At 45.3% G+C, this 26,379-nt stretch overlaps 1 protein-coding gene across 1 annotated transcript in view; it reads right to left on the reverse strand.

The window, feature by feature from the left end:
* Positions 1 to 26,379, reverse strand: part of MAP2K1 (mitogen-activated protein kinase kinase 1) — a 77,253-nt gene that overhangs the window by 21,893 nt on the left and 28,981 nt on the right. The window contains exons 2-5 of the mRNA XM_084783900.1: positions 14,565 to 14,775; positions 12,340 to 12,486; positions 3,122 to 3,199; positions 1,364 to 1,415 (exon numbers count right to left, since the gene is read on the reverse strand). Of these exons, the coding sequence (XP_084640026.1) occupies positions 1,364 to 1,415; positions 3,122 to 3,199; positions 12,340 to 12,486; positions 14,565 to 14,775 (488 nt within the window). The remainder of the gene's footprint in view (positions 1 to 1,363; positions 1,416 to 3,121; positions 3,200 to 12,339; positions 12,487 to 14,564; positions 14,776 to 26,379) is intronic.

Here is a 26,379-nt window from a genome sequence, read left to right on the forward strand (position 1 = left end):
ACCTATTCACACACCTACACATGACCGTCACTAGAAGATGGAGACTCAAGAGGTCAGAGGGGTCACAGACTTCCCCACCTAGTGCCTGGTCAGCTGCTCACAAATCACAAAAACCAGGCTGAGCCACACAGGCTGCTCTTCTCATTGGATTCCCAGAGGACCAGTCACCATATGGAATCTATAAACTGGCCGAAGCGTGAGCACTGGTGGCCTGGGAACATCAGTCATACTCACGGCACCTAGGAAGTCTGTTGTCTGGATGCACAGACAAAGCATTAAGCATCTCTTAGATTCCCATTTGGTGTGGATCCACTGCACATACAACAGAGCCAGCTGCCTGTGCAGGCAAGGCATTGCACTAGGACCAGAACCTACATGTGCAGAAGGTATCTGTCCTAACAATACCTCAAAGCAGGGAGCCAGGCGTGGTGGCGCACGCCTTTAATCCCAGCACTTGGCAGGCAGAGGCAGGCGGATCGCTGTGAGTTCGAGGCCAGCCTGGTCTACAAAGTGAGTCCGGGGCAGCCAAGGCTACACAGAGAAACCCTGTCTCGAAAAAAAAAAAAAAAACCAAAAAAACAAACAAAAAATACCTCAAAGCAGCTGCTCATACTTTTACTACTTTTCACTAACAAAGGAAATTATAAGCAAAAGCATACCTAGCTTTATATTGCTGCCATGTTCTTTTTTGTGAGACAAGGGTTTTCCTATACAACTCTGGCTGATCTGTTAGTCATTTTGTAGACCAGCTTAGCCTAGAACTCAGAGAGCTGTCTGATTCTGCTTCCTTATGCCTGCACATCATGTCCATTTACTAACATTTTTATTACTATTATAATTACTGCGATCCCTGTTGTTCAGGCAAGGTTTCTCTGTGTAGAACTGGCTGTTCTGGAACTCGATTTGTAGATCAGCCTGGACTTGAACTTGAGATTTACCTGCTTCTGCCTCCCAAGTGCTAGGATTAAAGGCCTGTGTCACCATCACTTTTTTGATTTTTTGAGATAGGGTTTCTCTGTGTAGCCTTGGCTATTTTGGACTCACTTTGTAAACCAGGCTGGCCTCAAACTCACAGAGATCCACCTGCCTCTGCCTCCCGAGTGCTGGGATTAAAAGTGCATAACATCACAATCAGTGTAGGTTTTTTGAGACAGGGTCCCACTACACAGCTCTAGCTGCCCTCAAACTCACAGCGCTCCACCTGCCCCTGGCTCCCAAGTACCAAAACTAAAGGCATGAACCACTATACTCAGATTAGTAAGGGGTTTTCATTCCAAACAAAACTAAACACATAAAAAAAGATATGACAACCTTCAGATTTCAGCTGTAATTCAGAATGAAACACCTGGCAATACTTTCTCACCTCTGTGCATAATCTTGTGCTTCTCCCGCAGATATGTCAGGCCTTTTATCACCTGAAGAAGAGGAAGGCAAAAAGAAGGGAAACTGAAATGGCACTGGCTCAGAAAAACAAGAGCTCTTGTATATGTTTGTTTGTTTTGTTTCGTTTTTTCAAGACAGGGCTTCTCTGTGTAGCTCTGCCTGGCCTGGACTCACTCTGTAGACCAGGCTGGCCTGACTCACAGAGATCTGGCCGCCTGCCTCCTGGTTAAAGTGTACTATCACCCCTACTTCACAGCAACTCTTCTTTTTCGCTCTTTTGTTTTGTTTTGTTTTGTTTTTTTTCTGAGACAGGGTTTCTCTGTGTAGCCGTGCCTGTTCTGGACTCATATTGTAGACCAGGTTGGCCTCAAACGCATGAAGATGTGCCTGCCTCTGCCTCTCTGAGCACAGTAGCCACTAAAAAGTCTGTCTCATCAAGCTGCCATAGGACATGTTCTATAGAGCATTACTGTTAGCTTAAACTAAGGATGGCCAATGTAACTTTTCTTTTTTAATTAATTAATTTATTTATTATGTATACAGTGCTCTGCCTGCATTACACCTGCAGGCCAGAAGAGGGCACTAGATCACATTATAGATGGTTGTGAGCCACCATATGGTTGCTGGGAATTGAACTCAGGACCTTTGGAAGAGCAGTCAGTGCCCTTAACCTCTGAGCCATCTCTCCAGACCCCAATGTAACGTTTCAAAATACCCTGTGAGAGATTATGTTGTTGTTGTTGTTGTTGTTGTTTTGTTTTGTTTTGTTTTTTTGAGACAGGGTTTCTCTGTGTAGCCTTGGCTGCCCCGGACTCACTTTGTAGACCAGGCTGGCCTCGAACTCACAGCGATCCGCCTGCCTCTGCCTCCCAAGTGCTGGGATTAAAGGCGTGCACCACCACGCCCGGCTGAGAGATTATTTTTTAAGCCAGCAATTTTAAAGACCTTTTTTGCTAATACCAATAGGAATTTTCTCAGAAATTGTGTCCTGATTTTCAAACACAATTTTTCTTCTTCTTCTTCTTCTTCTTCTTCTTCCTCCTCCTCCTCCTCCTCCTCCTCCTCCTCCTCTTCTTCCTTCTCTTCCTCCTCCTCCTCTTCTTTTTTTTTTTTAAAAGACAGGGTTTCTTTGTGTAGTCTTGGCTGTCCTAGACTCACTTTGTAGACCAGGCTGGCTTGGAACTCACAGAAATCCACCTGCCTCTGCCTCCTGAGTGCTGGGATTAAAGGCGTGTGCCACCACGCCCAGCCCCAGACACAAATTTTAACATAAAGTCTGGGCTAGGGGTTTAGCTCAGTTGGTAAAGTGCTTGCTTGCAAGCATAGAGCCCACACTTGGATCCCCAGCACAGCATACAACTAGGTGTGATGGTGAAGGCCTGTCATCCTAGCACTGTGGGAGCAGCAGGGGCAGAAGGATCAGAAGTTCAAGATCATCCCCCAATCCGAAAATTTCGGGCTGTGTTGGCGCACACCTTTAATCCCAGCACTCGGGAGGCCGAGGCAGGTGGATCTTTGTGAGTTAGAGGCCAGCCTGGTCTACGGAGTGAGTCCAGGACAGCCAAGGCTACACAGAGAGACCCTGTCTCGAAAAACCAAAAAAAGGAAAAAAAAAGAAAAGAAAATTTCTAGTAAGAAAACACTACTTTTGCAATAAACTCCCACCACTGGCATCTTCCTGTCTTACCTATTTCCTCTCAAGTCGTTACTTTAGAAGAAAAGTTTATTATATACTCACAGCAATGCTAACTTTTCCTAAAATTTGCTCAGGAATTCTTCCAGCTTTCTTTAGAACTTGATCCAGAGACCCACCGTCCTAAGAACAAGAATATTAGACCAGTTAGTGCCAATGTTTCTACCATCTCAACTATTAAGCTTCAGAAGAAAGTGAATCGCACGTGCAACACATCTGCTTTACAAATTACTATCCTTCAGTTTAACACAGCTATCAAAGAACTGTGAGCTTCTAAAATCAAATGACTTATACACAGTGGTCATGAGAAAGGCTTGCTTTGCACGACAGCACGAGATAGTGTCAGCTGTGCAGTCTCTATAAGCCAACCTGCCAAAGGTTTAAAAATTAACTCTGCCACTTACTAGCCAGTGAAATCTAAACAGGTTCATCAACATGTAAAATGCTGTGAATAATTATAAGGCTATTATTATAATCATAGGCTGTTATAAGGATTGAACAGACTAATATACATGAAGCAATCAGAACATATAGTAAGAACTTGATATGTTAGTGATCTATTGGGTCAGGACCATGGCTTGGTGGTAAAGTGCTAGGCACAAAAGTCTCACAACCTGAAGTCAGTGCCTAGAACCCATGCTGGAAAGAGAAAAACAATTCACAAAAGCTGTCCTTTGTCCTCCATGTGTGATGTGGCACGCACGTGCACACATGTGCACACACTTTTAAATTTTTAAATGGGGTCTTGGGAAAGATGGCTCAGTGGTTCAGAGTACTTGCTTTTGCAGAGGACTCTGGTTTGGCTCTCAGAGCCCACATGGCAGCCCACAAACATCTTTAATTCCAGTTCCAAGGGATTCAATGGTCTCTTCGGGCCTCCAAGGACACCAGGTGTGCATATTGTATACATATGTACATGCAGACAAACACTCATACACATAAAACAATAATAAATAAATGTCCTCCAAGCACAGAAGACAGCATTGGATCTCTTAGAAATGGAGTTAGGGCTGGACCTGGTGGCGCACGTCTTTGATCCCAGCACTCGGGGGGCAGAGGCAGGTGGATCCCTGTGAGTTAGAGACCAGCCTGGTCTACAAAGCAAGCCCCGGACAGCTAAAGGCACACAGAGAAACCCTGTGTAAAAAAAACAAAAAGAAAGAAAGGAAAAAGAAGTGGAGTTAGGGATGGCTTATTTTGAGTGCTGGGTCTCCAGCGGCAGTGTTAGTTGCTTTAGCACTATCATTGCAGTTGACTGATATCTGGTATTCTCCTAAGATATCAATCAACAAAAATCAAAAGAAGAATATTCATTCTACAAATCCTGTTGATAAATATTAATAATTAATATTCAATCGTATATTTAGCAAAACCTTATTTATTCAGTAATCAACAATTTCCCCAAATAATCACACATTTGTATTCTGACTCATTCGAAATTAAGCACAGAGGTGAACATAATAACTAATCTATTATTCCACTATCGTTTCATCTTCCTTCCATTCCAGGGTCCAACGTACTTGGATTTATTTATTTATTTATTATTTATACAGTAATCTGCCTGCATGTATGCCTACATGCCAGAAGAGGACACCAGATCTCATTATAGATAGTTGTGAGCCACCATGTGGTTGCTGGGAATTTAACTGAGGACCTTTGGAAGAACAACCAGTCTTAACCTCTGAGCCATCTTTCCAGCCCCGAAAAGCAATTCTGATACAGTGCAGAAAACAATTTTATCACTGAAATCATACTTGAGAGGCAGGTTTCTGTACCGAGCAAGGAAAGAAATGAACAACGTTTCAGCAAAACCGAAGGCCAAGGCACTTAACAGCTTCACATTCTTGGAATGCTATGCAGACATGGCTAGAAATGGCCAGGTATAATCAAGGCCAAACCTAGAAAGGTTTCCTGTGCAAGCACAAGGACCAATGTTCAAATCCCCAGCATGCATATAAAAAGCCAGGCGTAGCCATATGCACACTTGTAACCCCAGCACTGTGCAGGAAAGAAACAGGAGGATCACTAGGGCTTGCTGGTTGCCAGCCTAGCTTCTGGGGTTCACAGTGAGACCCTGCCTTGATTAAATGAAGACGAATATATCAGATATGCGCACACGTGGGCACACATCCCTTGAGATTTGATGGCAGCAGAAATAAAGGAATCCTCATCTAGTGTTTTAAGAACCACAGCATCTGGGACTGGAGGTTGGGGGAAAGATGTAGAGAACAAGAGGCCCTTGTTCACAGATAAGCACCAGAGAAGCCAGAAAAGTTAACACGTAGGCGTGTCCCTTCAAAGGAAGGACGTGTCTCCCTGTGCCTGTCTTCCTCCTGGAAACCTGGTGACCCTTTGCTATCTGTAGAGCCAGGCTTCTCCCATATCCTCCAGAATTTATGTTTTGGTTATCCCAGACCCGTTCCCCTTAAACCTTGAACATTGCTTCTCATCCTTACGAGAGATGTCACTTGTAGTTTACAACAGCCTAAGTGGCTTCCTTGTTATCTCAGGGACAGGCCAATCCTGACTCCTGCAGGCATTATGCTTTTACCCCAGTCCTTCTCCCAGACCCTAAATCTTGAGCTCTGTTTCTGAGTCAACAGAACCCTTCTTTATGGAAGAGGCCATATGCACTTTGTAAAGAGTTTCAATGTAAACATGTCTTAAGCGTTGGTATACACAAAAGGCTGAGTTAATTGTCATCAGAAAACTTTTTTCCAAAATTATTCTGTGCTTAAATATGGCAAAACAAAACACACACACACACACAAACACACACACACACACACACACACACACACCAAAACAAAACTAAACCTAGTATCAGACTCTAGAAGCTTGCCAGGCTGAACTGAGAGTCATTCTTTTGCTTCAGGGATGGTTCACTGGCAGCGATAAAGCCTGCAGGGACAATATCTCCCTACCCCTAACCTTACCCTACTCCATGGAGGCAAAGGATCACAAGATTTAGGGAAGTCTGGGCTACATAACATAGTAAGACCCTGTCTCCAGAAAGAAAAAGCAAGGACCTCTTTCCTTGAGGAGACAACACATCTATCACTGGAAACAGTTCTCAGACACAGTGGCCAAGGGTGAAGGGCCTTAAGCTTTGGTGTTCTGACTAGATATGGCCTCCACAGACTCATGTGTTGAATGCTTGGCTCATAGAGTGGCTATGATGATCAAATATGTGATAGGACATGTAGCCACAGACTCTGCCCATGAAAGGGACACCTGGCCACGAGATGAAAAAAGGTTCACTTCCTGAATTAGACCTTCTAGAAGGACTACCATGGTCTGTGACGCCACCAGAGCCTATGTTAGTGTCTGTGGTCCACGCTGCTGCCCCAGGCCACAATGAAACCTGAGATCCATGTGGACGTAAGAGGTCTGTGCTGCTGACTGATGACTTGGTGATACCTTGGGGCTTTGTTGCCTTGGGGGCCACGTTGATGTCAATGTCATGTGTAGCTACTTGAGGCCTAATGGCCTGAGGTCCATGTAGTCACTGAGGACCATGAGTGGGTTGGCAGTCCATATATGGCCAGAGACTATGTTGATATATATGGTCCGTGTTACCACCAAAGACCATGAAGATGTCTGTGGTCTGGGCTGCCAGCTCAGAACCCTGCCTGCCAAGCTAGCCTCACCTCTCACAGGCTTCAACTCAGCAGCCTGGGCCCAGTGGAGGCCAGGCTGACCAACTTAGCTACCATCCAGGTCCAGAACCAGGACTTTGAGTTGAGGCAACCCAACATCTACTCCACCTATTCGCTGCTGGAGCATGTGAAGGGGCTGGCCCTGCAGAACCGTAGCCCACCATCTGCATGACGCAGGGCAACAACAGGAGTGCCCATGAGGATCCAGCACTGATAGTGTAGCAGAAGCCAGAGGCCTTGAACCACACCAATGACTCACTCCAATGCACATTTGCAAGTAAAGCTATCTGGGCAAAAGGCTATACTATGTGACACACTGAAGCGTTCAGTGCCACCACGATGGAGAAATATGTGCTAGAGAGGCAGGAAAGACCAGGGCGAGTGGCACGTGCATGGTGGGAATGGTGACTAACAACTGCTACATGTGAGAGAGGAGGCAGAAGTTGATAAAGGAGCAAGTCACTTTCCAGAAAAGTCGCTGAGATGGGTTTTTGATTTTGTTTTTATTTTCTTAAGGTTTTTGCTGGCTATTGTTGTTTGGGATTTTTTGTTTGTTTTGTTTTTCAAGATAGGGTTTCTCTGTGTATCCTTGACTGTCCTGGACTTGGTTTGTTTTCGTTTTTAAGATTTATTATGTATACAGTGCTCTGCTTGTTTGTACCCCTGCAGGCCAGCAGAGGGCATCAGATCACATTATAGATGGTTGGGAGCCACAATGTGGTTGCTGGAAATTGAACTCAGGACCTCTGGAAGAGCTCTTAACTGCTGAGCCATCTCTCCAGCCCTGACAAGCTACTTCTAATTTGCCTCTAACTGAATATAGTTTCAGCCTCTGAGTTTGAATGGCTTCATTTAATCAAGAAAGGACCATATCAAACAAATGTAACAAAGCTGTTCTGTGAAACTGGAGTCAAATGGAGTAGAAAGCTAACCCTGGTGGCTCTCTTGTTTCTTCCTCCATTTAGGCAAGGAATAGCACTACCTTTCAAATCACCCTACCCAGAGCAAAGGACAGAGGGCCACCCAGCTAACTGAATACAGGCGTTGGTAAAAAAAAGTAATTCTGTTTCACCATGCGTCCCTGAAGAGATGCAAGGCTGATCAGACTGTGTTAGAAATGGCCAGCTGTAGCCAAGTTCCTATCTAGAAAACTGACACTTGATGGAGGCAGAAGCGAAGGAATCTGCTCCCGGTATTTTAAGATGAGAACATCAGCTGAAAGAGAGAGGAAGGGAAGGAAGGAGAAAGGGGAGGATGAAAGGCGAGAGGGGGAAGGGGGGAGAGAAAGACAGAGACAGAGAGGGAGGGAGAGAGGGGGGGGGGAGAGAGGGGAGAGAGAGAGAGAGAGAGAGAGAGAGAGAGAGAGAGAACTCTCAGTGTACAGTATGTGCTTGTCTAGCCAAAAAAAAAAAAAAGAAAAAAAGAAAAAGAAAAAGAAAAGAAAGAAAGAAAGAAAGAAAAGAAGAGCTATTAAAAAGAAGCCACACAGACTCCTTCCCTTTACCCTGCAGAGTGACAAGCAGTGCTGAGGAGAGCACTGGCTCACAAGACACCAGGAGCACAAGCCGACCAGGGTTACCAGCCCCTGCGAGCAGCCCTGCGGCACTGTAGCTCTGCTTCACTGTTGCCAAGAACTCAAGATCACTGACTAGCACTGCTGACATGGTGCTTATTTTTAGAAGCCAATTATTAACTAAGTCAATGGTACTTTTGTGATGATTTTCTATAGAAAAGACAAATGCTTTACGAAAATAATAGCTCAAAAGCTTTTACTCCTGCCTCAAAACCATCAACTCCCTTCTCCCTGGTTGCTCAGCTACCGACTGAGCAGAAACCCTCCTCTCTGCAGACAAGAGCATTCTGTTCTGGTAGGGAGCATCCTATTCTCTTGGCTCTGAAAATTCAGACTTATTTCTAGGGAGTTGAATCCCTGGCTGAGTTCTTCAGAAATTGGACAGTGCACACTAGTGGCACAAACTGACTTTAAAATGCATCTCAATAAAGTATTTGAGCAGTGGATAGATGGACAATAGGGGATGAAGCAAGTATGCTGAGATGCTAGTTGCAGAACTGGGGTTCAGTGTAAAATTCCTTCAGCTTTCTTTTTTTTCTTTTAAGATATATTTATTTATTATGTATACAGTGTTTTGCCTGCATGTATGTCTGCCAGCCAGAAGAAGGCACCAGATCTCATTATAGATGGTTATGAGCCACCATGTGGTTGCTGGGAATTGAACTCAGGACCTCTGGAAGAGTAGCCAATGTGCTTAACCTCTGAGCCATCTCTCCAGCCCCTCCTTCAGCTTTCTATACGCTTGGAAATCTTTCTAATCACCTTTTGGAAATGTGTATTAATGACACAGAATGTCAAACAGACCATAACAGTGGGGACCAAAAGCCCTTTAGAAGTTGGGATTTGACCACAGGGCAGAGTTCTTCATGTGACCTCATCTTGGAGGCAAGTGGCGGCCAGTTTTTGCAGTAAGAGGCCCTAATGCAGGAGGGCCTGAGAGACCAAGGAAGGATCACAAGGGTCCGGGGCTGGGAAAGAAGACACTCTGGCTCTCACGGCTGCATGGACTTCCAGCAACAGCTACTATCTACAGAGTCCTGTCTAGACCCTGAGAACATTCTGAGCTCTTCTCTAGTGTAAAAACATTGACCTAGGACTGGGGGTGTAGCCCTTTTCCCAGCATGGACAAAGCACTGAGTTCTAGCCACAGCACTACAAAGAGAAAAAAAATTAACAAAATAAAATGAAAGAAGGAAAACTTACTGCTCTTTCTTACAGAGATGGAAGGCCTTGCTGCTGCTTCCAAGGCTTAACTCTTTCCCTCTAAGCCCAGGCCTGACCAGGGCCCTTTATGCCCATTATCAATGTTTGTGGCCTCAACGTAGCCCCTGACACAAGCCCCTTGGAGAGCAATCACACTCACCCACAAACAGCCTCCTGGCTCCCATAATAGAGGGAGACATTTGAGTGCACAGAACTAGCAGGTAACTAGGGAGAGAACTTCTGATGCCTCAGTAGAGCCAGCTTGACATGGCACACCTGGTGCTCAGCAGCTCTGAGAGCTAAACTGAGAACACAGAGAGCACAGCCACCAGCCTGTGCACAGCTCTATCACCCCAGTCCTCAGGGCAACTCATGTGACCTTGCACATAATAAGCACTAAAAATAAGTGTTTGTGGGGCTGGACCCATGTTGATTAACTAATGTTAATCATGACTGCTACAAGTGCCCAAAACCATGGAAACCCAGGGTGTAAGCTCAGAGAGGGCCCCTAGAGAAGAGCTCATCCAATCATTTCTCTGCTGAGAAGCAGAGTACGCAAGTACAGCACCTGCACAGAAGGGAGAGTATGAAACCAAGGGAAGCGGTCCTGCTTAGACTCTGGCGCACTGGCTACGTGACTTAAGCCAATTATAAAAGTCTCCCACGACCTTACTACCTCAAAAGCCAGCTGAGGGGCTTGACAATCCATCTTATGAGATGGGGGTGACATGATTAATAACTAGCACAATGTGGAAAGACTTGGCAAGTGGTAACAGAGTTGAAAGCTAGTTGCTATTATACTTGGTGATGCCACCACCCACCTTCTACTACTTTTAGCAAGGCTACATGGACAGAAGGCTAATCTGTCCATTCCTGTTTCTGGCTTATTAGCATTGATCCAAGTTCTGTTCTTCCCTTTATAGTTGCACCAAAACTCTTTTTGGGCTAGAACTAAGAAAAAAAAAAGCTGGGCATGGTGGCACTCAGGAGGCAGAGGCAGGTGGATCTCTGTAAATTCAAGGCCAGCCTGGTCTACAGAGTGAGTCCAGGACAGCTAAGGCTACACAGAGAAACCCTGTCTTGAAAAATAAAAAATAAAAGAGAGAGAGAGAGAGAGAGAGAGAGAGAGAGAGAGAGAGAGAGAGAGAAAAAAGAAAAAAGAAAAAGAAAAAGAAAAAGAAAAAGAAAAAGAAAGAAAGAAAATGCACCACAGCTGTACCCATAAGTCAGTCTGGTATTTTCTCAATTAAGGTTCCCTCTTCTAAAATAACTCTAGATGGTGTCAATCTGACATAAAACTAGCCAGCATAGCTGGGCACAGTGGCACACGCCTGTAATCCCAGCACTCAGGGAGGCAGATCTCTGTGAGTTTAAGGCCAGCCTGGTTTACAAAGTGAGTCCAGGACAGCCAGGGCTACAAAGAGAACCCGGTCTTCAAACACTAAAAAACAAAACCAAAACAAAACCAACAACAAAAACAACGAAAAGATAGCCAACACACCATTTATTTCACTGTGACCTTGAATAGACTTCTGGATCTCTCTGATTCTCAGTTTTCTCATTTGTTTTGTTGCTGTGCAGATTGGAATCACAGGTGTCATTCTGTTAGTATGCCCTCCAATTCAGCATATGCATTCTGCAAGTGCTAGCTCTTGCTTTATTCCCATGGGGCTGGCACTTCAGAGTTAGGCAAGTCTACAGTCTTGACGGCTCTTGTGCTTTCAGCCTGCCACAGTGGCTGATGTCTCCTGTTCACATTTCCTTTCTGACTTCTGGACCTAGACTGACTTTCAGAATGTAGCCATTGCATCTGCTATAGAAGCCAGTGATCCTAGGCTTAGGGGATAGAAAACTCCCCAGTCCCTTCTCTATCCAGTGGTGTCAACCAAGTACAAGGACTGAGGCCAGGACTTAGTAAGTGCATGGTCCAAGTGCAAAGTAAGAGATCAAGTCTCCTTGTGTGTTAATATCCTCATTAGCGGAGATAAAAATGTGGCTGTGGGGCTAGTGAGATGGCTCAGTGAGTAAAGGTGCTTGCTTCAAAACCTCATAAACTGAGTTGATTCCTAGGACCACATGGTGAAAGGAAAGAACCAGCTACCTCAAGTTAACCTTCATGTGCATGCCAGGTGTCTGCCCGCACACTCGCATGCACACATACACACACGAAGTAAGTGTAATGTCTCCTTTTAAAGGAGATTGTAAGAATGCAATAAAATAATAATTTGCTAAGGATGACACTTGATATACTACACACCCAATAAGCATGAACATTTCATGTTGTTATCATCATCACTGGGAGGAAAAGAAGCCTGCAGACTAGCTCCTACACATACAATTGCCCATAAACACCCATCCACCGACCTGCCCTCACCTTCCACTATTGCTGTCTTCACCTCAGGCTGCCCTTAGAGTACATTATAAGCCTTCTGAAAACAGAGACTTCATAACCTTGTCTTCATCCTCATTACCCCAGAACCCTGTAACTAGCACACAGCACTGGATACATAGTGAACCTAAACTGTATCAAGCAGATTTGAACCACAACAAAATGTTACGGTCATCAAAACAGGAAAAACTAGGAAATATACTCTAGAAAAGCTCACCATGAATTCCTGGTGTCTAGCACCTCTCTTTGAAGAGAAGCAGAGACCTAATAAGCAGGGCTGTCACCCTGTGACTATACCAGATTCCACAGCCAAGCCCCCAGGTCTCCCAGGCTTCTGGAATGTGGACCAAGAAGCCAGGGAAGAGCTGGTCACCATGCAGACCAAGAGTGAGGTTAGAGCCGCCTATTCCCAGGCCACTGGCACCAGGCTGACAGATACCATGTGCTCCATGCAGATGCTGATCTCGCCGTCACTGTAGAAGGCCCCGTAGAAGCCCACGATGTACGGGGAGTTGCACTCATGCAGGACCTGCAGCTCCCGGATGATCTGGTTCCGGATTGCGGGTTTGATCTCCAAGTGAATTAGCTGTGGGCGAGACATGAGGGGAAAGCTTTTAAGAAGATGGGTAAAGAAGAAAGTCTCTTCAGTGATTAAGTTCCTAAGAAAGAAGAGAAACGGCTTTTGGTTTTGTTTTTAAGGTACTGATGATGAACACAGAACCTTGCATTTGCTATACAAGTACTCTACCACTAAGATACATTCTAGCTCTCTATTATTTTGAAAAAGGATCTCACTATATTGCCCAGGTCAGCCCTAAACTCACCTTGTAGCTGATCAGGGAACTCAGTCTTCCTGCCTCAGTCTCTCAAGCACTTATTATAGACAGAAACCACTACATTTGGAAAAATAAGCAATTTTTAAAGTTTTGGGTGTTTTGGGGGGGGGGGATTTCAAGACAGGGTTTCTCTGTGTAGCCTTGGCTGTCCTGGACTCACTTTGTAGTCCAGGCTGGCCTCGAATTTACAGCCTCTGCCTCCCTGAGTGCTGGGATTAAAGGCGTGCGCCACCATTGCCCAGCTAAAAGTTATTACTATTGTTGTTAATTTATCTTTGTTTTTTTATGTGTGTACGTGAAATGTATGTGCATGTGATAGTACGTGTGTGAATAGGCACCCTCACGCACTGGTGCACATACGGACATCAGAGAGCAGCCTCAGGTGTCTCTCCTCACCTTCCTCCTATTTGAGACAGTCTCTTTGTTTTGTTTTTATTTGTTGTTCTTATATTTATTTTATGTGCATGTGTATACTCCTGACTATGTGTATATGTACCATGTGTGTGCAGGATCCCCTGAACTGGAGTTACAAACAGCTTTAAGCAGCCGTGTAGGTGCTGGAACCAATCCAGATCCTCTGCAGGAACAGTAACTGCTTTTAACCACTGAGCCATCTCTCCAGGCCCTGGTCTCTGTTTGCCTCCTCCATACGCCAGGCTAGTTGGTCCAGGAGTTCCTAGTACACCAAGGAAACGCTGGGGTCACAGACACTCGTACTACAAACTGAGCTGTTACGTAGGGTCTGGTGATTCGAAATTGAGTACTCATACTTGAATAGCACACTTCTAAACTCTTACCCCTGAGCCAATTCCCAACCCCAAACAGGCCATTTTTAAAGCCAAATCTCTATTAATTCAGGGTTAAAGATCAATGCACAGGCGGGTGTTAGCACCAGAGAGTTGTGCTAATCAGGAGTCAGCCAGGCTTCCAATCTGGGCTCCAAAAATGGTGATCAGGGAGCTCACCTATCAGGAGAGCAAAGCTAAGTGGAAGGCTTACTCCAAAATGACCTGAGGAGCTCAGAGGAAAATGTGGCCTTTGGACATTGCTCAGTCGGGCTGTGGGGTACAAAGGCCTGCGGAGCTGAGGTAGGGTAGCCTCAGTCAACCAAGCGGGTCCTCCTTGACTTCAGGAATCTGATAGGATTGGTTTAGCCAAAATCAGCTCAGCTGCTCCCTAATGTGTTCAACACTATCCTTGGTTCCAACCAGGAGAAAAGTGACAAATACATTGAATATTATTTAATAACGTCAAGCCATAGACAATAAGTATGCCATATGACAACTGATGAGTTGAAGCGGCTGACAGGAGATACAAGAGGCGGGTCCCAGAGATGGTGCTGCTGGGAAAGCTAGAAGAAACAGCACAAGACAAGCATGGAGAGAAGAATGAACTTGGAGAGCTAAAATCATGAAAGAATGCAGCCTCTCCACACAGGGCAGCTGTGTTCAGAAAGACACCCAACGGAAGACAGGAAAGGGAACCGGCTCAAGACTGAGGCCGTGACACTCAGCGTTAGCCCACTAGTCAGGCACTTTTCTTGCAAGCAGCCCCTTCTGACATGTGACAAATATCTGTGGTGTCCTTCCCAGAGCACAGAAAGTGGAAGAAGAGTCCGTCATTGCTATTCCCCAGACTGAGATGGTGACTATCACACTGACAGACCTTAGTATTTCCAGTAGTCGGCCAGACAGCAAGCTCACAATCAAACAGCACAACACACACACACACACACACACACACACACACACACACACACACACACATACCCACCTCTTTCTTCCACCCATTCACAGGCTACCAATTGATAATACAGTTATCAACTCACCTTCCGGGCCATAACCAGGCCAGATGGCTTGTGGGACACCTTGAACACCACTCCGCCATTGCCGGCTCCCAGTTCACTGATCTTCTCGAAGTCGTCGTCCTTCAGCTCTCCCACCTTCTGCTTCTGTGTCAGGAAGGCTTCCAGGCGCTTCCGCTGCTGCTCATCGAGCTCCAGCTCCTCCAGCTTCTTCTGCAAGGCCTCCAGGTTGGTCCTGCCACGGGAGACCCAGTCAGCACAGACCAGCCCACACAGCCTGCACTCTGCTCTGCAATGCTCCCCGCTGGGGGCCAAGCCCACAGGGAACTCAAGAAAGGGCTAACGGGGAAAGTTCTTCTCACCAAGCCCAAGGGCTTCACCACCAACCCTACTTTACTTCTCACAATGCAGCTTTCTCATTTGAAAAACGAGAACCCTGGAGTTCTCTCAATATGCTAACGGTCTACAAGAAGAACCAATGAATCTACTAAAAATAGAATACACCACCTAAAACTGCTTTGAAATCCCAGTTTTAAAAGCCTCATTAGGACAGCCAAGCCTGGTGGCGCACGCCTGTAATCCCAGCACTAGGGAGACAGAGGCAGGTGGATCTTTGTGAGTTCGAGGCCAGCCTGGTCTACAAGAGAGTCCAGGACAGCCAAGGCCGTTACACAGAGAAACCCTGTCTCGAAGAAACAAAACAAACAAACAAAGCCAAAAACTCAAACAAAAAAAGCCTCACTAGAGCTGAAAAGTTGGCTCTGAACTTCAGAGCACTTACGCTCTTAGAGGACAGGAATTCAGTTAGGCTGCTTACAACCACCTGACTTCAGCTCCACGGGGTCCCCTGCCTTTGGGCCTGTACTCATGTACACATACTCAAACACAGACACACGGAAATACACATAATTTTTAAAAGCCTCACTAGTCAGGTGTAGTGGCCACTTGTAATCTCAGCACTCAGGAAGTGGCAGCGGGGTGGTTTCAGGTTAGCTTAGGCTATTCAACAAGACCCTGCCTCAAAAACACCACAGTGAGTGCTAATTAATCTACACAATACACAAAATAAAATTCACTAAACCTTATCAACTGTAACCAAACCCACCTTTTTTGGTTGGTTGGTTTTGGTTTTTTTGAGACAGGGTTTCTGTGTGGCTCTGGCTGTCCTAAACTCATTTTGTAGACTAGGCTGGCCCTGAACTCAGAGTGGGGAAAGTTCCTGCCTGTCTCTACCTCCCAAGTGCTAGGATTAAAGGTATGCACCACCATGCCCAGCTCAACCCCACTTTTAGATGGACCACAGCAGTGGAAATCTTCAAGGAAGCAGACCAATCTTCCTTGAAGATTAGAGCAAAGTTCATAGAATGGTACACCTAACATTTTTACTGTGGAGGAGGTCAGAAGACCAGCTCAGGCGTAGTAGGCCCTCCCTTCCCCTTGTATAAGGCACAGCCTCTTGTTCTCACTGCACAGGCCAGGCTGTCTGCCCCACACCCTTCCAGTCCCCTGCTTCCACTGCCCACCTCACTCCAGAAGCCCTAGGTTTAGACACACACTAATGACTCCAGTTTTATGTGGGTTCTTGGGGATCTAGACTCAGCCCTCGGCCTTTGTGGTAAATACTGTTCCCCATGAGTTATCTATTCTGCACCCCGCCCCACCACCCACCCACCCATCCTTTAAAGCAAGGTAAGGCCCTCTGAGTAAGAATCCACTTCAGATCTTTAAGACAGGGTCTCTCTTTCTAGTCTTAGCTGTCCTAGAATTTGTTATGTATACCAGGCTGGCCTTGAACTCACAGAAATCCACCTACCTTTGTCTCTCAAATACTAGGATTAAAAGAGTTCTTATGTAAACCAGAATATGAAATATCGTCTATGATTTCCAAGCTCTGACTGTGAGATAAAGTGGAAATATAGACACACGACGAACAAGTCCAGTCCACGAATTTAGGACTTCCCCACTCCCCTAGCTACTGCTCATCTAATCTGACAGCAAGTTGGCCTTACTGAGCATTTCATCAGCCTTTACCTGGTCTTTAAAGAAAGACATTTCATTTGCAGCTACATTTTACTGGTCTACCTGATGTAAACAACTGAGCTACCATGCCTCCCACTGTGCGAATGGCTTTGGGAACCAGCTATTCCACAGAAATCAAGTAGGCACGGCAGGAAGCAGCCACCACACAGCATGCCACAGACATCAGTGCTTCGTGTAGAGCACTGAAGAATGCTCAGTGAAGCCTGTTGGTGAATCACATGAGCTGGTAAAGAGATCACCCCGCTATGTTTCATCCCATTTCATTCCCCAGTCTAAACAAATGACACAAGTGACAACGCAGGGCTTATTACACATCAAAATGCTGGTGTCCCCCAAGATATGCCAGGCAAGTAAAACACAATCCTTCATCCTTCCTTCACAACCTCTCACCAAAGGCCAAGAAGACAGAGAAACAGACCTCAAGGTTCCAGCAAACATATGGGCTAGTCCAACATGGGGTAGGAGAAGCCACAAGATGATGTCATTGGCACTCCTCACTGAGTAACTCTGGAGAAAAGATCGTGTCATAGTCCAGAAGTGCACACCCTTCCATATTCATACATGGAACAGGGCTCTCAGAAGGTAATTAAGACTAATGGAGGTCATAAAAGAAAGATACTAGTCAAGTAGGTTTACTGACCCTCTTGCGCCCATTACACTCAGTGAATTCTACACAGGCACACAAAGAGAAGGCTGCTTTCTTCAAACAAGGAAGAGGGCCGTCCCCAGAATCATACTGTGCTGACGCCCTGACCTTGGACATCTAGCCTCAACTAGTATGGCAAAATAAACACGCAAGGGCTGGAGAGATGGCTCAGAGATTAAGAGCCTGCGGGCCTGATATCACGGCTCACCCCTTTTATCCCAGCACTCTGGAGGAAGACAGACAGATCTGTGAGTTTGAGACCAGCCTGGTCTACAAAAAGAGTTCAGACCAACCAAGGCTACACAGAGAAACCCTGTCTCAAAAACAAAAACAAACAAAAAAAAGAAAAGAGCACTGAGTGCTCTTCCAGAGGTCCTGAGGCAGAGCAATACATACATACATACATACATACATACATACATACATACATACATACATACTAAAATAAAAACTTTTTTTTTTTTTTTTTGGTTTTTCGAGACAGGGTTTCTCTGTGTAGCCTTGGCAGTCCTGGACTCACTTTGTGGACCAGGCTGGCCTCGAACTCACAACGATCCGCCTGCCTCTGCCTCCCAAGTGCTGGGATTAAAGGCGTGCGCCACCACCGCCCGGCCCCTAAAATAAATACTTTTAAAAAATAATAAATGTGCACTTAAGCCACCCAATAGCCTTTTGTTACAGTAAGGAGCCTGAAGCAGTTGGTCAATATTCACATCCTGCTAAAATGTTTAGTTAGTTTCCACACAGTCCCAAGGTTATGAGACCTCAAGCACATGTAAGAGGTTAGGGGTGCACATGCCCTCACAAGTCTCTTCACAAAAAGATCCATAGTACCTACAATAGATAGATAGATGGATGGATATCCAAAAGCTACTGTCAAAAATAAATAGGCTAAGCCGGGCGGTGATGCGCACACCTTTAATCCCAGCACTCAGGAGGCAGAAGCAGGAAGATCACTGTGAATTCGAGGCCAGCCTGGTCTACAAAGTGAGTCCCCAATAGCCAGAGCTACACAGAGAAACCCTGTCTCAGAAGAAAAAAAACAAAAACAAAAACAAAAAGAATAAATAAATAGGCTAGGAGTAAGGATGTAGCTCAGCTAGTAGTGATTCACTAATATGCACAAGGCCCTGAGTCTGATCACCATACAAATTTGGCAGGACAGAGGATACTTTACTATAACCCCAAGAGGCTGAGGCAGGAGAAGCCTGAGATCCAGGCAAGCTTGGACTACATAATACATAGAACATAGTACACAGTACATAGAACAGAAATTCCCTAACACACACACACTAACACACACACACACACACACACACACACACACACACACACACACCCCATGCACAAGGAGAGCTGGGAGAAAATGTGTTCTTTTCCTAGCATTGTACTATGTGCTTTACACCTGCATAGTCATCTACAAACACCCTACCAGTAGAACAGATCAAACACATCACTAGAGCAAATTCAAGAAGAGGCAGATGGAGTAAATGAGCCAAGGCCACACAGCTGTGAGCAGCTCAGCCAAGATCCAAACCAGGAACAGAGAATTAACCTTAAACTAATGCCATACTTCAAAGGAGGCAACGTCCATCCCAGGGCTCAATGGCTTCTGAGGATAACACCCACACAAGGCCCTTCATCTCAGATACAAGTGCATCCCCCTGCGCAACGACCTGCTATTGGCCAGGAGCAACTCTGCCTCTCAACTAGTTCATGCCGTTAGAAACTTACTCCCCAAAGCCAGAAAGGGGGTGCTGACTCATCACTTGCCTAGCTCTGCATAAGCAAACTTTGATAGCTGTGATGGCAGATGCCTATAATCCTAGCACTCAGGAGACAGAGGCAGAAGGATTGCCACAAGTTTCAGGCTAGTTTGGGCTACACAGTAACACTCTGTAAAAAAAAAAAAAAAAAGAAAGAAAGAAAAGAAAAAAGAAAAAGGAAAAGGAAAAGGAAAAAGAACAAAGAAAAGGGCCAGAGAGTAAAAGCACTTGTAACACAAGCCTGGTGACCTGAGTTCTACTCCCAGAATGGATTTAAAAGAAAGAAGCCGGGCGTGGTGGCGCACACCTTTAATCCCAGCACTCGATAGGCAGAAGCAGGCAGATCTCTGGGTTTGAGGCCAGACTGATCTACACAGCTGGTTTTGGGGAGGCGGGAGAAGATGAGAGGACAGGAGCAGAGTAAGTACAAGTTAAGTTAGAACTTTCCAGAAGAAACCAGGTCCATGGGTTCCTTCTTCTCCCCTCTCCTTTCCTGCCTCCATGCTCAGGATCTAATCCCTTCCTCGCCAGCTAAAGAAATGACTACTGATTTGTGCTTTCCAAAGTCCTAGTCCGCTCTGATGGTCAAGTATGATGAAGGGCCTGGGGGTTGGTGGGTAGGTAAGTGTTGTTAGCTTAATGATCCACTAGCACTTGACTAACAAGTGGGGCTCTGGACAAACCACTGTCAGGCCTCAGTTTCTCTTCTATTCATTTTGAGCAATAGTTGCACGCATACTGCACCAAGGCAGTCAAACAGCAAGCTCATGAGAAGTTCTGAAATTCTAGCCCAACTCTAAATAATGGTAAGGCAACAGATACAGGAGAGTGGAAGCAAGAAGGGAAACCAAGGCAGCAAAAGCAGGATCTGTTTCTTCCTTCCCTTTAAAAATTCTTAAAGTGCCATCCATTTGCCTGCAAATTTCATGATTTAATAGCTGAGTAGTATTCCAACTGTGTAAATGTACCACAGTTGCTTTACCCATTCTTTGGTTGAGGGACATCTAGGCTGTTTCCAGATTCTGGCTATTAGGAACAAAGCTGCTGTGAGCATAGTTGAGAGAGTGTCCTTGTTGTGTGATGGCGCATCTTTCAGGTAGATGCCCAGGAGTGGAATAGCTGGGTTTTGAAGTAGAACTATTCCCAATTTTCCAAGAAAGCACCAGATTTATTTCCAAAGTGGTTGTGCAACCACTTTGCACTCCCACCAGCAATGGAGGAGTGTTCCCCTTTTTCCACATCCTCGCCAGCATGGCCTATCACTTGAGTTCTTGATCTTAGCCATTCTGACCAGTGTAAGATGGAATCTCAGAGTCATTTTGATTTGCATTTCCCTGATGACTTAAAGGACACTGAACATTTCTTTAATGGCTTTTTAGCCATTCGAGATTCCTTTGATAAGAATTCTGTTTAGTTCTGTACCCCATTATTTAATTGGGTTATTTTGTTTGGTGGTGTTTAATGTTTTGAGTCTTTTTATATTTGGATATATATATATATATCCCTTTGTTGTGTAGGCTTAGTGAAGATTTTTTCCCAATATGTAGACTGTCGCTTCGTTCTTTTGACACTGTCCTTGGCCTTATAGAAGCTTTTCAGTTTAATGAGGTACCATTTATTAATTGTTGATGCTAGAGCCTGAGCTGTTGGTATTCTGTTCAGGAAGTTGTCTCCTGTGCCGATGAGTTCAAGGCTCTTCCCACTTTCTCTTCTAATAGATTTAGTGTATCTGGTGTTATGTTGAAGTCTTTGATCCACTTGGACTTGGGTTTCATGCAGGGTGATAAATATGAATCTATTTGCATTTTTCTAAAAGTAGACATCCTGTTAGACCAGCACCACTTGTTAAAGATGCTTTCTTTTTTCCATTGTACAGCTTTAGCTCCTTTATCAAAAATCAATGTCTCTAGGTAGATGGACTTATTTCTGGGTCTTCGATTTAATTCCATTGATTAACTAGTCTATTTCTATGCCAGTACCATGCAGTGGATGGAACTAGAAAAGATCACCCTGTCCGGGCGTGGTGGTGCACTCAGTAGGCAGAGGCAGGCAGACTGCTATGAGTTCAAGGCCACCCTGGTCTAAAAAGGGAGTCCAGGAAGCCAAGGCTACACAGAAAAACTCTGTCTTGGAAAAAAAAAAAAGAAAGAAAGAAAAAAGAAAAAGATCATCCTATCCTGAGTAAGGTAACCCAGACCCAGAAAGAAATGCATGGTATGTACTCACTTATAAATGTATTTTAACCATATAGTACAGGATAAGCATCTTAAAATGCACAGACCCAAAGAAGATTAAGTAACAAGGAGGATCCAAGGGAAGATGCTTAAATCTCACTCAGAAGGGAAATAGAATAGGCAGAGGTAGTGGTTGAAGAGAAGGAACAAGGTAGGAGAGCAAGCGCAGAGAGATATGAAGGTGGGGACCAGACCTGGAGAGAGTAGGAGCAGGAGGACAGAAGGCCTGTGGAGAAGAGAAACTGTGGGTGGGAGCAGCTCTGTGACAAGCTGGAGACTTAGGCAGGGTAGCCTCTGGAGGGGTATGAGAGGGGCTCTAGCAGAGACTTCTAGGGGAGACTCCTCATAGCAGGGGCCATGGAGACTGAACCCTCTAACTAGACAAGTCTCCTAGTGGAGGGAAAGGAACACCAACCCACCACAAAAACTTCTAACCAAAATTCACCCTGCCTCCAACATGTGCAGGGATAAGATAGAGCAGAAATGGAGGAAATATCCAACTAATGCCTGGCCCAACTCAAGACCCCCACCCCATGGGAGGGAAGTCAGCCCCTGACCCTATTAACAATACTGTGCTATGCTTGCAGACAGGAGCCTAGCGCAGTTGTTCTCTGACAGAATCCACCCAGCAGCACAGATGCTGAGACTCACAGCCAAACATTGGGAGATGTGTAGGAAGCCTTGTAGAAAAGTGGAGGGAAGGAGAAAAGGACCTGGAGGTGACAGGAGCCTCCCAAGAAGACCCGCAGGGCCAACTAACCAAATAAATAAATAATAAAAAAGAGAATTCTAAAAGCACTTTTAACTTTTTTGTTTTGTTTTGTTTTTCAAGACAGGGCTTCTCCTGTAGTCCTGGCTGTCCTGGACTCACTTTGTAGACTGGCTGGCCTTGAACTCAACAGAGATCTGCCTGCTTCTGCCTCCCAAGTGCTGGGATTAAAAGCATGTGCCACCACAGTCTTTTCAGAGAATGAAAAGCAAACCAGTGGTCTGAGGTGAAGCGAAGATCCTGGCAGCAACACAGCTTTCACTGTTTACTGGAAAGAAAACAATCAGTAGGGGGCTATTATTTACCTCCTCGTGTACAGGGAAGTAGTCCATAAGCCTTGTTTTTCCCTCTCAAGGTGAAATGCTTCAGGTAAAACAAACAAGAAGAGAGGTCCTCACTCCTGATCCACATCACAAATCCACAACGCTCAGAGGACAATTTTTAACTAAAGTCAGCAAAAATGACCCCAGAGATTTAAAAACAAAACTAGAGCTACACACACACACACACACACACACACACACCCCTCCCTCTCGCCAGAGACCAGCTGTGATCCACTCAAACCCCCTCAGTTGCAAAAACAGCACAGTGAAACGTGAATTCTGCACCATGGCTATCTAACAGTAAACACACGCTCACAGAGATACAAGAAGATTATGGGCTTGAAATGGCAATGCAGAGAAAACCAAGGGTTGTCACTTGACTCCTTGGAGACATCAGAGAGGCACAATGAAGGGACGCTCCCTGGGTAAGAACAGCTCTACCCTCTCCCTCCCTAACCTGAAAGGCCTACTTATAATATCATTGTCATACTGGGGGCTTTCAATTGTGGCTTAACAGTTTCAATTAAGCAGTAAAGGAGAAACTTTAAAGCCCACCATGCAGATTCACTCCTTATTTTACAGAATAGTAAACTGGGGCCCAGAGAGGACAGGTTGGCAGGTCTCCAACTTCCAGAACTCTTCTCTTCTTCTTAAGTGTTGCCCTGTTTCCCCTTACTCCCTCCAGACAGGGCCTTACTTGTACCTCTGGCTGGCTGTCCTGGAACTCATTACAGACCAGGCTGGCTTACAACTCACGGAGATCTGCCTGCCCCTGTCTCCTAAGTGCTCAGATTAAAAGTGTGTGCCACTATGGCCGGTTTATTTTAAGTATTTTTTGAGACAGTCTCAGGTAGCTCAGGTTGGCCCTGAACTCATTATGTAGATAGACAAGAGTGGCTTAGAATTTCTGATCTTCCTGCCTACACCTCCCAAATGCTAGAATTACAAACAAGCATGACCATGCCAGGCATACAACTTTCAAGACCTCGTACTTCCCTCTGATGGCTACTAAATTTAGAAGCTGACCTAAGGGTTCTAAGATGTGAAGTTATACGTTTTGTCTAGACAAAAAACTGGGGTTCTCAAGCTTCCAGACACAAACCACGGTACGTGCCAGCACGGCCAGCTTGACGAGGCTTGGTGGCAGGCTTTGTCTTTACCAAGAGAGTGCATTAACAAGAGGGCAGAGGAAAACAACCAAGCACTGTGCTGCAAAGGGGACATCCCACTAGAGAACCCAGGGAGCTCTCCCGTTCCCCCTAGCCCATGGCATTTGTCAAGCAGAAACGATACTGCTGCAGGAAGCAGAAGACAGGGAGGGGGAGAGGGACCCCTTCTGCGGCCTCCACCACTCTCTGCCTTTAAGGTCATGGGCAAGTCACTTTGCTGGTTTTCAGTTTCCACACCCATAGAGAAAAGGATATGGGGAGGAAGAAAATAGGGAAGGGAAAGTGTTTTGTGTATCTCTGAGCTCCAAGTGTGTCAATATCAATCAATACAACAGCAGCAAGCAAAGGATGTCAAGGATGTCCAGAATAAAGCTGAGGGTCTTAAGCTAAGAGGCGGAAGAGCTCCAATGGAAGTAAGGAACAAAAAGACAAAGAAAAGCCAGGCATGGTGGCGCACATCTTTAATCCCAGCACTCAGGAGGCAGAGGCAGGTAGACAGCTGTGAGTTGGAGGCCAGCCTGGTCTACAAAGCGAGTCCAGGACAGCCAAGGCTACACAGAGAAACCCTGTCTTGAAAAGGGAAAAAAAGAAGACAAAGACGAAGAAAAATAGAGCTATCAGTTTCCAGTCAAGCCATGGATGCCTGGGGACTGCAGGTTAGTAGGGCAAAGAGTAGTTAAGGCTGAAAAGGAGTTGGGCATGATGGTTTGAGGAGAAATGAATACATCTGAATGAGCACTAGGAGGAAATAGGATTAATGAAACCAGTTATGGTGGGGCATATATTTACGTTCATACAACAAATAAATATACAACTTATTTAGATAATATACTTTTTATGCATACACTGAGTCATATGAGCATTACGGGAAACCCTGCTCGAAACCCTGCTGGAAGGCTTTTTCAGGGACACTGGAAAGGCGGACTAGGCCATTCATGACCCTCACAAATCTGTTGTTGTTTTAATTATTTTATTGTATGTATATGAACGATGCTTTGCCTGAATGTGTGCATGTGCAACACATGCATGCCCAGTGCCCAAAGCTTTCCCTGAGGCCCACAGAAGGCCCAGGTCAGAAATGGTTTTATGTAACCAAAATCTACTACTCTTGTAGAGATAAGAGATTTGAGTTGAACTAAGGAATTGGACTAAGAAGATAAGTAAAATTTAGATAACAAAAAGAAAGGGAATCCAGGTGTAGTACTTTACACTATAATCCTAGGAGGCCAAGGTCAATGGTCGCCAAGAATTTCAGGCCAACCTGGGTTACAGATAAAACCCTGTGGGTAGGAGTAGTGAAAGGGTACTTACTAGCATGAGTTCTTCTACAAGACAAAGACAAGAACAAAATTAAGATAATAGGCTGGGTAGGGTGGCCCATGCATTTATCCTAGCACTCAGCATACAGAAGCTCTATGAATTTAAGGTTGGCTGGTCTACATAGCAGGCCAACCAGAGCTACAAAGTGTTTACAAGAAGAAAAAAAGTTATTAAGATATAATAATCAGTGAGTAAGTATTGGAAAAACTGTGCTTAAAAGAAAACATATCAACTGAGCAGTGGTGGCCCACTCCTTTAGTCCCAACACTTGGGAGGCAGAGACAGATAAATCTCTGTGAGCTCAAGATCAGCCTGGTCTACAGAGCGATTCAAAGATAGCTAAAGCTACACAGAGAAGCCCTGTCTTGAAAATCCAAAAGAAAAAGAAAAGAAAAAATATCAGATGTTTATCTTCCTTTGAAATCAGGTTGCTTCCAAGCCAATAAACATACCTTTAAAGAAGCCAAGAAAACAGATTTAATTAAAAAGAAGTAAGAAGGAGTCAAATTCCTAAACAAAGATGACAAAAATTTCCCCTTGGGAATCCAGCAGGATTCTGCAATCATACAATTACCTTCCCACACATGTTTTTTCAAACAGTCACACTAAGACACACACGCACACACACCACCTACTCCCATACACAGGCTGATCCTGAATGCTGACCAACATCCTGATCAGAGGGCGGTGTCATGCTGCTCCTTGAAGACAATAACAGCCCAGGGTTCCTTCCAACGCTACCTTGGTGGACAAAACTAACCCCAGTCAAACAATTCCTAAAGGATCAATCTTCTATAGAAGTACAGAAAGGAATTAAAATTTTTGCAGGAGGGGAAGGAAGCAGATCAAATGATGAAGGGCAAGAAGAGACATGAGAATCTGATAAAAACGTGAAATGTAGACGCAGGGACAAGCCTCTCAAATGCTAGGGTGGGCCTGCCTTTTAACTCACGTGATGGAGCCCTTCCACAGCTACCCTAGGTCTGGAACACCAAATTTTAACTTTTCCTCCAAACCACAAGAAAAGCTCCTGTCTTTCAGGCAAAACACCCCTGGCTCATCCTTGACACTAGGTACTTCCCTATTAGTGACTTATTCCCAAAGGTCCTGTAAAATGTGAGGAGGACCTCCCCGGCTGACAGGAGGAGGATCGCTGCTGTGACAGACAAGGCTCAGACAGACAAGGCTCAGTGGTAGAAGCAGGAGGCAGGAACAATAGTGGAGGCCAGAGAGGAGCAGACCCAGCAGTGTGGGATAAAGGGGAGTCAGGAAGGCCCCAGAATGCTGAAAGGGAAGAAGCCAAGAACAACCCACATGAAACAGCCAATGAACTCAGCATCTTCCTCAGAGAGGCACATGAACTCAGCAATCTGGTGACTCCTAGGAGGCTTCAGTGATTGGTTTGTTTCTGTTTTTGTTTTTATTTTTATTTTTTTGTTTTTTGTGACAGGGTCTCACTGTGTAGCCTTGGCTGTCCTTGACTCACTTTGTAGACCAGGCTGGCCTCTAACTCACAGCGATCCACCTGCCTCTGCCTCCAGAGTGCTGGGATTAAAGGCGTGTGCCACCACG

Source organism: Acomys minous (assembly GCF_964271855.1).
Source record: "Acomys minous genome assembly, chromosome: 5".
Taxonomy (NCBI): domain Eukaryota; kingdom Metazoa; phylum Chordata; class Mammalia; order Rodentia; family Muridae; genus Acomys; species Acomys minous.